The sequence below is a fragment of the Condylostylus longicornis genome, unplaced genomic scaffold (assembly GCF_029603195.1).
Source record: "Condylostylus longicornis isolate FDR11 unplaced genomic scaffold, ASM2960319v2 ptg000072l, whole genome shotgun sequence".
NCBI classification, from domain to species: domain Eukaryota; kingdom Metazoa; phylum Arthropoda; class Insecta; order Diptera; family Dolichopodidae; genus Condylostylus; species Condylostylus longicornis.
Genome location: NW_026578040.1, coordinates 2999466 through 3012326, shown reverse-complemented (window position 1 = coordinate 3012326; position 12861 = coordinate 2999466). Strand labels below are relative to the sequence as shown.

Here is a 12861-nt window from a genome sequence, read left to right as displayed (position 1 = left end):
TTAATTTATTTTTTATTATTTTTTGTAGACGAACCGACGACCATACCAAAGGTGAAATTTAGAACCTTCTTTTAGCTTGTATGTTAAAATAGAACTGAAGAACTAACTACAATACAACTCTGTGAATTCCTCGCATTTTTGTTTTTTCTATAGTTGTGTGTGTGTGTGTTTCTAGATGTATGCAGCATTATTCATTAATACTATAGAAAATATACAATTTCATTTTAAGCATTGAAATATGCAATTCCTAAATTCACAAGCAGCCAAAAAGGAATTCTTTCTTGATTCTTATATTCATTTTATAACACAAATACATACATAGAAAAAGAAAACAAAAAAAAAACAAAAATTGTTCATGTATTTGTGTTGACTTTATAATTGTATGTGTTTTCTGTATATTTATTTATTATTTTCATTTGGTGTACCTTTTATGTTGTTATTTATGTTGCGTATGGAAATATGCTATGCCTATATTTAGAACTTTATTTGTTGTTGTTTCTTCAGAAATATTGTTAAGTATAAATTTTATGTGTTAATTCAATCGGAGTAAATTAACTACAATGTTTAGAAACTGGATTCATTAATAAATTCTATATGGTATATGCTAATTTTGTTTAATGTTAAAATATTTTAATTCATCTATGGTGAGCAGGCTATTTAATTCATCTTGGCATTTTGTCATTTTTTATTCAAATATTTTCTGTTAAATTGTTAAAAAATTTTAATGTTATATTTTTTATTGAACTTTTATCATAAGATAAAGCAAGAAAAAAGCTAATAATTGGCGAATAATTAACTAAAATAAAATAAATTTTATGAACTTTAAAGAACTGCGTTGTTTTGCAAAAAAGGAAATGCTTTGAAAGCGGCATCGAATTCTCATAAAACAAAAAAAACGTGAACAATTTTAAAAGTTTATATTCCAAATTGGTAAAAGAACCCCTTTTTGGATGGAATTTTTATTTTAGCATTTTTTCTTAAAATTGAGCACTTTGGCAATGACATAAATTGAAAATTGTATGTTATTTCGAACTTTTTCCGAGTTTTATTTTATTTTTGTACGTGGATGTACATATTTTTTGAAAGAAATATTTAAAATAGTGTAGGTACGAATTTTACTCAAACGATTAAATTATGTATACATAATATAAATCAGTGTATAAGATCTTCAATAAATTCTATTGAAGATATCTAAGAAGATAATAAATGTGTTTATATAGTATAAGGTATTTATATATGTATAGGTATAAACCAATACACGTTAAATATTTATGTTTGCGACAATGTAATAAGAACAAAACTGTTATACCCACATTCATTTTCAATTTGTAGAACTACCTCGAAAATTTTTACCTTGCACATTTTCGTTGAAATGTAATCTGATAATGAACATTGAAACAAGTCATGGTAGCATAAAGAGAAAAATTAATTAGTATTGGTAAACAATGAAAAATTTTTAAGATTCTTAAAAGAAATAATGTAAAAATGTGACTACTTCAGTTTTATGCTCATATATTTTATGGCTTTGTGAGTTTTTGAATTATGTCCCAAAAAAAGATTAACTTTGAATATCTGTGTTTATTTAAAATATTATAAAAGACTAACTATTAATATTCATTAATTTTTAATTAAATAGATGTAGGCAAATGGGTTTAAAAATAATTTTTAATTTAAAAGAACGTCTTATCAAATTTAAATAAGTTGAATTCCATTGCTTCATATTTAAATCAAAGATTTAATCATTAATAATAAGATTAACGTACTAACGAAGTTTTATCAACAACATCACTGAGCTAAGATAACGGTCACTGATAATATCATAGGAATCCACCTACACATATCAAAATAAAAAAATAAATCATAACTAATTGCAGACGGTTTTTTTTTTGTTTTGTTTAATGGAAAAAGTGAATAAAACGAGAAAAATTGAGATTTATTCACATACGGTATACATTTACACGCATATATATATGCATGTGCACAAGTTAAAGTAGCGATATTTTAAGTTTTAATAAAAACTAAATGCCGCGAGAAGAATTTATGTGGGTAGTATGTTTTCACTCAGATAGTGAAGTATTGTGACTTAATGCGCTTGTGCAGTAACAGTAATATTGTAATACAAGAGTAGTGGTCTCTACGTATATATATACTATGTATATGCTCATAGTATATATATACTATGTATATATATACTATGTATATGTATACGTAAGTGTTTACTATTAAAATACAATGACACAAAATAAACTATGACAGTGTTCAAAAAATTTTCCCCTTAAAATATATAACAATTATAGTAATTTCGAATTTCTGCAATCATAGAAAATGAAAAATTCCGTTATCAATAATTTTAATGACATGTAAATATTATTCCTTTTAAAATACGAATAAAATTATACAAAATTCTGTATAGAAAAAGAGTTTGAAATAAAAAAAATAAATGAATAACAATATAGCGGTAGTTTCTGGACATTCAGCTTTTACTATTTTGAATGTTTTCTGTAAATTTCGAGAAAAAAAGATTTGCCCATTTAATTTTATTTTGTCTGCCCGCATGTACGTCTGTTTACAAAACTTGTACAATACACTAATTAGAAGAAAGTTGAAATTTTACATTGTTTTTGAAGTAAATGCCATTAAAAAATTTTGAAACAAAGAAAGATTGAAAAGTATTTTTGCTTTATTGGAAAAAATTCATCAGCATATACCACGCTTCAAGCTAATCTGTTTTTCCCAAATCGGTTTTTCGCAAATTTAAAAGTGATTGTCCTCTAACATATTAACTTAGATCAGTTTTAAATTTTAACGGTTTGTTAGTATTGTAACACACTTAATTTTACTAGAACAAATTTTCAGTAATTTTAATTCCTTGTTCTTTTAAGTTTATTCAAATTTCTAAAATTAAAAAATGTCAATTTTTTATCGACTATATATATTTTAGGTATCATATTATGCTTCATTGAATTTCATTTTAAAAGCAGGAATGTAACATTAAAAGCGCAATGTAGTCATTTTATCAAATATCCTTATAATTCAATTAAATTATTTATCAATTTAAATCAATCTTTATATTAATCAGGTCTGTCGTTTGATTATTAAAAGAGGAACATTTGATTGAAAAAATCAAAAACGGAGCACTTTTGAAGAGAGATCAAAAAAATAAAATATGAATAGCAAAAGTTATTTCTTTTAATATGCAAATCAGCTCAGAATTATAAAAACAGAAATAAATTGCAGCTCAGAAATAGAACTTAGATATATTAGATACAATTTTAAACTATAATTACAAAGAAACTGTAAATAGGTTTATTAGGATGAGCCACCAATTTGCACTAAAATTCTAATCATTTTATTGACATTCAATTGTTTTCTAAAATAATTTTACAGGGCTCCCAATTCTTTTGCGAAGAGTTTACTAATTTGGTATAAATTCAAAGTAATTAATGACATAGTTCATTGCATCATGTTTGGAAATTTGAAAAGCATATGAAGCAAGAAGTATATAAAACATAGAAGGAGCATAATAGTACGTATCATAAAATAGGAATTCAAAAACTTCGATCGGAGTTTAACGGCATCTTTTATATTAATACGCGTGTATGAAAAATAAAAATATATTAGTTCAAGTATCATCCGAAAAATATGCAATATTACATATAGAGAATATTATTGGCAGTAAGAGAATTATTTCAACATAATATCCGTTGCATAATTAAAAATTTAAACTAAATAAATGGAAGCTTAAAATAAATCTTAGCACACACATATTTTCACATACCATTGTAGTAAAAAAAAATTCACTTCATGTATTATTTCAATGTGTTATTTCAAATAAATTCATTAATGTATTATCAAATGATGTTGATGATGATGTTTTTATAGCTTTCAGTTTGTTTAATGTCATTTATATGTACGATTTTTTTCGTCTTGTTTTTTATACTCGGGAAAATTAAAGCTCAAAAATTTTGTTTTTCACTGTTTTCAATAATAGTTTTAGTTTTGATGACTTATTTGAATTATTCCTATATGTGCGACTAATAGAAACCCTATAAAAGGATCAAATAGTAGGAAAGGGAATGTCATACTTATTATTGTATTTTAAATTTTAACTTCTATTTTTTTTTTTGAATAAATGATAAAATAATTTTATAAATCTTTCTTGTTTTAATTATCGATTCTTTTTTTTTCTTTTTATGTTTTAGTGCTTTACAAGCGGTTTTATTGCAAATAGGTCGATTGCATAAATTTCACAATAAACAATGGTATCAAAAGGGTCAATAGGTTCAAAAGTCTCCTTAAAATTATATAAAACATTACACAAATATATGTATGTTCTTGTATAAAACACATAAATTTATTTACATATAAATGCTATAAGTGCTAGACCCACGTTTGTGTAAATATATTATGTTATATGAAAATAAATATATTTATAGAATTGTAATAGGTGTAAAGTAGTGGAAGTACGATAATAAAAATAGGATTTTCTTTTTTTGGAGCATTCACCTTATTTTTTATTATGTTGATAGATAGTTTTTGATTAAATTTTACTTTTGAGACCAATTTTAATGCAAATTTAATGGATTTGTTTTTATTTTCTATTTATGTAGATATTATATATTTACTTTAAATTTTATATTTATGTTGGGGGAATAAAATATGCGTGTTATGTTTTCTACTTTTTTTGATAATATAAGGAGTTTAAAAATCAGAGATATCGAAAATATTGCAGAAAGGTTAAGGGTGTAATTATTTAAAGCATCTTAAAGGTAGCTCTGAAGTTGCAAATTGCCAATAAAAATTAGAAATTTTATGACAAATTATAATGACAAATTTCATTTGAATTATAAAGTTTTTTAAAATATATTTTTTTATTTGTTGGTTCTTTATTAAGAGTATTTTGTAATGTGTTAATATAAAAAAATATTGAATAAATTTTAATAATAATTAGGCTGAATATAATTGTGATGATATTTTTCTCACAATGGAAAATTTAAAAAATTAAATTTATTTCTCTATTATTTAACTTTTGTAAATTAACTTTATAATTTAACTTTAATTAATCGATAATTCGATAACTGTACAAAATTATAATGTTTATTATTTTTCCATTTAACTATGATTCAATTTAACTCAATTTCATTGTTTAATGTTATACAATTAATACAAGTAGTTTATTATAACTATAATGATTGGAAAATACCTACAGCAATTTAAAAATTTAGTATTTTAATTTTTAATATTATAAATATATGTTATAGTAAATTTAATTTCAATTCTATAAATTTCACGGAAAGTGAAGTTAAGATTCTTATTTAATATTTTTAATTTTCGTATTTCTTATTTTCGGATTTAAATAATTATATTGAAATAAATGAATTAGATTGAATTAAAATATAATGTATATTCAATATAAAGTGTGTTGTTAAGTTCAGCCGAACCTCTTCGTTTCATTTCCCAGATATATTTTTATTCTTTTAAAGTTACTAAAATTACATTGTAACAATCATTTCCATACATAATGCTTCTTCAGCCTAGTATAAAATAAATTTTTTTTAACAAAAATTTCCCCCCTTAACTTTTAATATTATATTATATGATTTTAGATTATGATTTATATATTCAATATGTTAATCTTTAAAAAGGTCTAACAAATTTTATTAAGTAATCTTAAAATATTCAATCATGCTAGTTCAATTATTACCATTTTGTTATTACAATAAAAAAAAATTCCATTCATAAGAATTTTTATATCAAATTTAATCAGCCAACGTCTGTTCAATTGTAATTTGCACAAGACAATTTAGTTTGTATTTAATTAACTTACAAATAAATACATATACTGCATATGCAATGCTATAACTACAATTATGTATACACATTTATTATATATTATATGAGGGTCTCAGAAGCAGAGATTATAATATTGCAAATATAAGTATGTATTTCAATTTATATCTAGTTGTATCCAATTAAATAGCGTTGGAATAGCACGGAGCAATTAATCTGACATATTAGAGTTAAAATATTAATAAATTAATAAATCATTTTACCACACTAAGAACGCGCTTATATATACTAATTGAAATCTTTAATTACTTGAAAATTTTCATCAGTATCAATGAAATGACTAATATGAAATTATTTAATATGTATATGGAAATTTTCTAAAAGGTGTTTTTATGTAGAAAATTTAAATTGTAGATTTTGTGGTCTTTTAGTATACAAATTAACATAAAGTATTCCTATATCTATTACAAAAATTTATATATACATATTTGTATGTATTTAAATATTTTGTCAACGTATGTGGGTTTTATTGAAAACAAAAGGGAGTAATAGATAGAATTTAATAAATTCATTAAAAAATTGTTGTACTTTTAATTGAATGAAATAAAAAATTTTTAAAATTCATAGATTGACACAGGCTAACTGTTGTTTGCTGTTTTATAAGAACAAACTTTTATAATGTGAAATGATACCAAATTGTTAGAAATGATAAATAGATGTCAATGTCATTGAAAGTTTTAAAATAATCATAGGGAACACTACATATTTTCATTGTAATTTACTCATAATTAATTTTTTGAGTTGTTGTATTGCTTAAAAATATATTTTAGTAGCTTAATTCATAATTTGTATTGACCAAATTGAAGAAATGCAAATATATCAAGATAAATCGTATACATATATGATAATCTAATATAAAACTGCGTCGCAATATATATATATAAATATTGTGTATATGGAAAAAACCTGAATTCAATAATTAAAGTCTAAGATTAGCTGAATTTAATTTTATTACTGTTGCACTCAAGGTAAATTATATTTATTATGTATAAAAAACATAATTTTAATCCTAAGTATGTTAAAATTCGTGACTATGAATAAAAAAAGTTTGTAATTTATAGATAATCAAAGTTGTTGGAGAACATTTTTATTGCACATACACCATTAATAAATTTTTAAAGAAAGACGCTTTTCTTATATCCTTGATTTTTTTACTTATCAATTTCAAAGCATCTATAACAAAAATGCTAGACTCTTTGTCTCCACTTTAAAATAACAAATTCAAAAAATTAACAATTAAAAGCTTTTTTCACATTTTTCAAAAGCAAAACTAGAAATATTTCTTTATTAATTGAATATTTTGCGCTTCTGTGACAACAAACAATTTAAGTCGTTTAAGTTGTAAATTTTTTTTTTTTACTTTTATGTTTTAATTATTTTTTAAATAGGAATATGTTCAATGATTCTTTTTAATTTAGAAACGTCATATTATTGGGAAGAGCCTTATTTGCTTAAATGTAATTGAATGCGTATATACGGGTTTTCTCTCAATACATATTTTATTTCCGCGGAAAAACATAGGCAAAAAAAACTTGAACTTGAGAATAGAATGACAAACAACAAAACGAACAATGTTTAGAGCTGTTTACTATAATTTCTTATTAATTCCAATTAAAGTTGTGATTAATTATAGAGTTTCGAAACAAGATAAGCTGTATGAATTAAATAGATATTGTTAGAATGAAAAAAAAACAGAAAATAATTTTAATTGAAATTGGAAATTTTATGATTTTTGCTTTTACGCCAATCTACTAGACGATTGCTTTTTGTACTCACAAACAGGAGATGTTATATGTATCTATGTGTAGTTTTGTTGTTTTTTCCGATTTCATTTGCAAAGAGATCGGAGCTTTTTTCGATGATAATTAAGTAAGATTATAATATTTTTTTAAGACTATATATGCATTTACATATCTAAGTCTATTTTAATGATTTATTATTCCCGATTAACCCCACTATCATTGATCAATTTAAGTCTATATATATAATTTATTAGAAATTTATAGTAGCACTTTAGTCGATTATTGAAATTCGGAATTGTCAAACATTTACGCAAAAAGTTTGAAAATTTTTTTTAAATAATAAACAAGAATCAATTTTTATTTTAAAAAATTAAAAGTTACAAAATATGGAATTAAAAATTTGTAAAGTTTTAATTTTTATATTAGCAATTAATTATGCAATAGGAAAAGAATTCGAATTTGACAATTCAATAACAATACAAAATAATAATAATAATAACCGTGTAAAACGTGTTGTTAATGGACGTAGATCTAAAGAAGCACATCATCCTTATCAAGTTGCAATATTTGTTGATGGTGATGTATTTTTGTGTTCTGGTGTAATTATAAAATCAAATTGGATTTTAACAGCTGCACATTGTGTATATGAAGAAGATATAACAACAATGGTTATAAGAGCTGGTAGTAATCATAGATCAAAAGGTGGTGTTATATCATTAATTGATGATGCTTATTATCATGAAGAATATGATCCAGATACATACGATTATGATATTGCATTATTGAGGAGTACAGTTGATTTTAGTAAATATTTTAATAGTAAAATATATCATATTAAACCGATTGAAATAGCAAATAAATCACCATTAACATATGGTTATGGTATTGTTTCTGGTTGGGGTCGTACAAAAGAAGGTAAAGAAGGTGGTGTTCAAAAATTAAAATATGCTTTACTAAAAATATTTCCACAAAATTTATGTAAAAAATTAAATGATGGTATAACAAATCGTATGTTTTGTGCTGGCGATTTAGATGGTAAAACTGATGCATGTCAAGGTGATTCTGGTGGACCATTAGTTAGTTATGGTCAATTAATTGGTATTGTATCATGGGGTGAAGGTTGCGCTAGAGAAAATTTACCAAGTGTTTACACAAATTTATATAAATTAAGAGATTGGATTGATTATATATTCGAAGAATATGATGATGATTATCCTGTTAATAATAAAAATAACAATAATTTTAATAGAGATATTGAGAATAAAAGAACAAAAACAACAAGTGAAAATGAAATAGATGATTTAAATAGTATTAGTAACAATAACGAATTTGAATCTGAGGTTAATGAAAGTGAAATAGAAGATCTTATAAAGAATAAAATTAGTACCAGTAGAAAAATTAACAATGATGATGAGAATGAGACAAACGATGTTGAAAAATTAAGAATGTTAAAAACTTTATTAGATTTTCTATTTTAAATTTAAATTTAATGTAAAAAGATAATTTAAGAAATTTTTATTTATTTTTTAGTTGTTTAAAATGATTTTTATTTTGTTCTTGTTATTTTTTAAATAGGAATATGTTAAATGATTCTTGTTCAATTATAATATAAATTTATTAGTCAAATAATATAATGTTGTAAATTAATTTTATTAAAACTCGAATATTGTACATATATACTCGTATAAAAATTTTATTTGCTTTTCATTTTATAACTTAAAATTTGAATTGAATTGCGATTTATTTTTGGTAATATAAAGTTTATTTAAGAAAAGTCGTAACAACATTTACGCAATATAAGCAATTTCTAAAATGTAATTTAAAAATAAATTATCTCTTAACTTCTTGTACACATTGTAGATTGTAGATTCCAGAATGGAGAACCTTAAAGATCTATTCCTCATACACTTGCGTTTCAAGTGTTACTCGTTGTTCTTCTAATTCAAATTATGTTCAAAATATTACAAAAGCGTTCAGTATAACCAATTAATTTTATATTTTAAACAAGTCAATTGCCAATCGGAACGATTTTTCAATCAGGATGATGATTTCACTGAACTTTTGAATTTAACCATATTTGTGAAAATTTTGCATATCTTAAAGCAAAGTTAGTTAAAATTTTTTAGAAAGAAATAACCTTAAATTTGTCGCTAATCCAAATGCGCTTTTTCCAAAACGTACCTCTTTATATTTGACTTTTTTTTGGCTGTATTAAATAGATTAATTCTGGTATTGTAACTGAACTTTTTTAGAAAAATTTTCATTTTTTTATGGCAAATTCTTTTATTTTACTTACAATTATTTCCATTTTTTCTATATTTAAATTAACCAGTTCTAAGTTTAGCTTTAATTTTTGGAAGAATATTTGAAGTTATTGTCCATAACTATATTTATGGACAATTACTTCATGAATTCATTGAAATACATGTATTTAGGTTGGAGTCTACATTATGTTAATTTGAATTCGAAATGAAATAGTCAATGGAAAGCTTTTATTTTCTGTAACTTCAAGCCATATTGTATATTGGCTTGCAATTACGGAATCATAATTAACATTATGTGTATAGCCTTTATGTGATAGCTTTTTTGGAAATCATGTAGAAAAATATAAGTGATTATGTGAAATTTTTCATTTATTTTGGTAACATCTTAATTTGTTTTGCAATCAAATTCAATTTAAAACGTTTAAATTTTTCAAAATTTAAAATATTTTATTGAATTTTTTTAATTTATGAAACATGAATTTTAAACTTATTTTTAATAAATTACATACTCGTATTAAATAAAATAACGTCAAGTGATTTAATACAGTTCATGTACTTAGAAAATCTGAGTTCAAGTTCATTTTTGCGCATTCGCTATCAAGGAAATTGTGTTAAAATGTATTAAACAAAACCATTGGGATATTTAATTTGAGCTCATTGAATTAATTCATGATTTATCATAAAATTGGGTTTTATACATAAGAAAATTTTTATATATTTGTTATAGTATCCAAGTACATGAATATTAAGAATGGGAATTCTATATTCAAATAAATCGGTAAAATGACTAATAAGTAGATATTATATTTTTTTTTAAATTAAGAAATCCAATACGAAATTCCTAAATAAATGGAAAAATAAATTTAGTTTTGAATTGCACGAAACAATCATAAGTTAACACTGAGTCTAAAGTGTTTTTTTTGCAAAATTTTCACATACTAAAACTATCATAATTAATTTCAATTTAGAATGGAATATTAAATATTAAAAAATCATGTGGTTTATTATGTTGGTTGGAAAAATATAAATTTCAAATTTATTTAAAAAAAGGGATAATATATTCGTTATTTTAAAATTTTTTATTTTATTCTAAAATAGAAGTTTGAAATTGTTGTTCATTATACGGAAAAATTTTATTTAGTTTAAGAAAAAATGAAATTAAATTTATTTGTAATTTTAATTTTTTGTACTATTTTAATTGTTAAATGTACGATTGCCAAAAAATTTGAAAACTCTTCAGTTAATTATCGTGTGAAACGTGTTGTTAATGGTACAACAACTGAAGATCATCATCCCTATCAAGTAGCATTATTTATTAATCATGGAAATGTATTTATATGTTCTGGATCAATTTTAAGACCCAAATGGGTTTTGACAGCTGCTCATTGTTTGCATGGGAAAAAGACATCAGAACTTGTTATTGGAGCTGGAAATAAGCATAGATTTGTGAATATTATTAAGTCTCGAGTGAAAAAAGCCGTGTATCATGCAAAATTTGACCCAAAAACTTTTGATTATGACATTGGCTTAATGTGGACTGTTGTTGATTTTAGTAAATATTATTTTAGTGAAAAGTATGATGTTAAGCCAATACAAATTACAAATCAGCCTCCGTCAAATTATGGTTATGCCTTATTATCTGGTTGGGGTCGTATTCAAGAAGGAAGAAAAGGCGGTATACATGAATTGCAATATGCTTACGTTAAAATAATACCTCAAATAGAATGCAAGAGATCGTATAAATCACTTACAAGTCGAATGTTCTGTGCTGGTTATTTGGAAGGGAAAATTGATGCGTGTCAAGGTGATTCAGGTGGTCCATTAGTTAGCGTTGGCGGTAGATTAATTGGTGTTGTATCTTGGGGTAGAGGTTGTGCAAGAGAAAATTTCCCAACCGTTTATACAAATTTATTTGAACTAAAAGAAAGTTGGATATTCTACGTCATGAATAAATACGATAATCAGAAATCTTAAACCAAAAATTATTAAATCCAAGTTAATAGAATTAGAATTTTGATTAAATATTCATATGTTTCGGTTAAATAATAATAATTTTCGGTTTAAAAAATAATATAAGATTCCTTAACAAACTAAATAATAAATATGATTTTCAAAGTTTTTCAAGCTAATGAGTTTTTCAAGTTAAAATTACATATCAGTCTCAAATGGAATATCAAAATTTGACAAAGTGTAAAAATATTATGCAATTATTCAGTATACGATTTCATGTTTTAATTCGAAATTAAATTTAATTCAAAGAGTTCGTACCTTAATTTTAAAATTAGAATTTTAATTCTTAAATAAAACCAGTATTGACCGCAACTGGAATAAAGTGTTTTATTAAATTTTTCAGTTTACAATAGCTTTCAGTTTACTATAGCTTTATTATTGTGAAGTTGATAAAATATAAAGCCATTTCAACGTTATAGTATAGTTTAACAAAACACAAGACAAAAATGAAAATCAATTTAACATTTAATTTTTATTTTTAAACCTTATTTCATTTCTGGAATTGAATAATTGAGCAAGCAATTTTAAAATAACAGATCTTTGAAATATAACAGGAAGATATTTTAAATACCTATATTCGATAAAATTTGAGTATTGAATTTGGATTATTCATTCATTCATAATTTTAAGTTTTAAAAAGATTGTATTAATTTACTTAAAATAATTTTCATTTTTATTCATAATTACTTTTTTATTAATAATTCAAAAAAATTGGATCTGAAGAATGAGAAAATTATAGGTTCCTACAAATAATTTGTTGAGTTTTGGATGGGAAGTTTTTGGACCCATTAATTTCAATTAGATTTTGTGTATGTAATTTTTTTTGTTATTTTGGTTCCATCACTCTAACATAATCCTTGATATATGCAAAATTAAAATTTTTTTTTTGGAATATTGTAACGCAGGTATTAAATAAGGCAACACAGGCATGTTCTCAAATAGTAGAATAAGATGGGCAATAATCTAGAAAAGGATGGCAAACCTTTATGGGGCTG

General features: G+C 23.5%; 2 protein-coding genes across 2 annotated transcripts in view; both read left to right on the top strand.

Annotated features, from left to right (window-relative positions):
• The window catches only part of LOC129612476 (calcineurin-binding protein cabin-1-like), a 52352-nt gene that overhangs the window by 33556 nt on the left and 5935 nt on the right, over positions 1 to 12861 (top strand). The window lies entirely within an intron of this gene.
• LOC129612478 (trypsin alpha-like) lies at positions 7912 to 9263 on the top strand. Its single transcript, XM_055526093.1, has one exon. The coding sequence runs from the start codon at positions 7979 to 7981 to the stop codon at positions 9068 to 9070; it is 1092 nt and encodes a 363-aa protein (XP_055382068.1). The 5' UTR covers positions 7912 to 7978; the 3' UTR covers positions 9071 to 9263.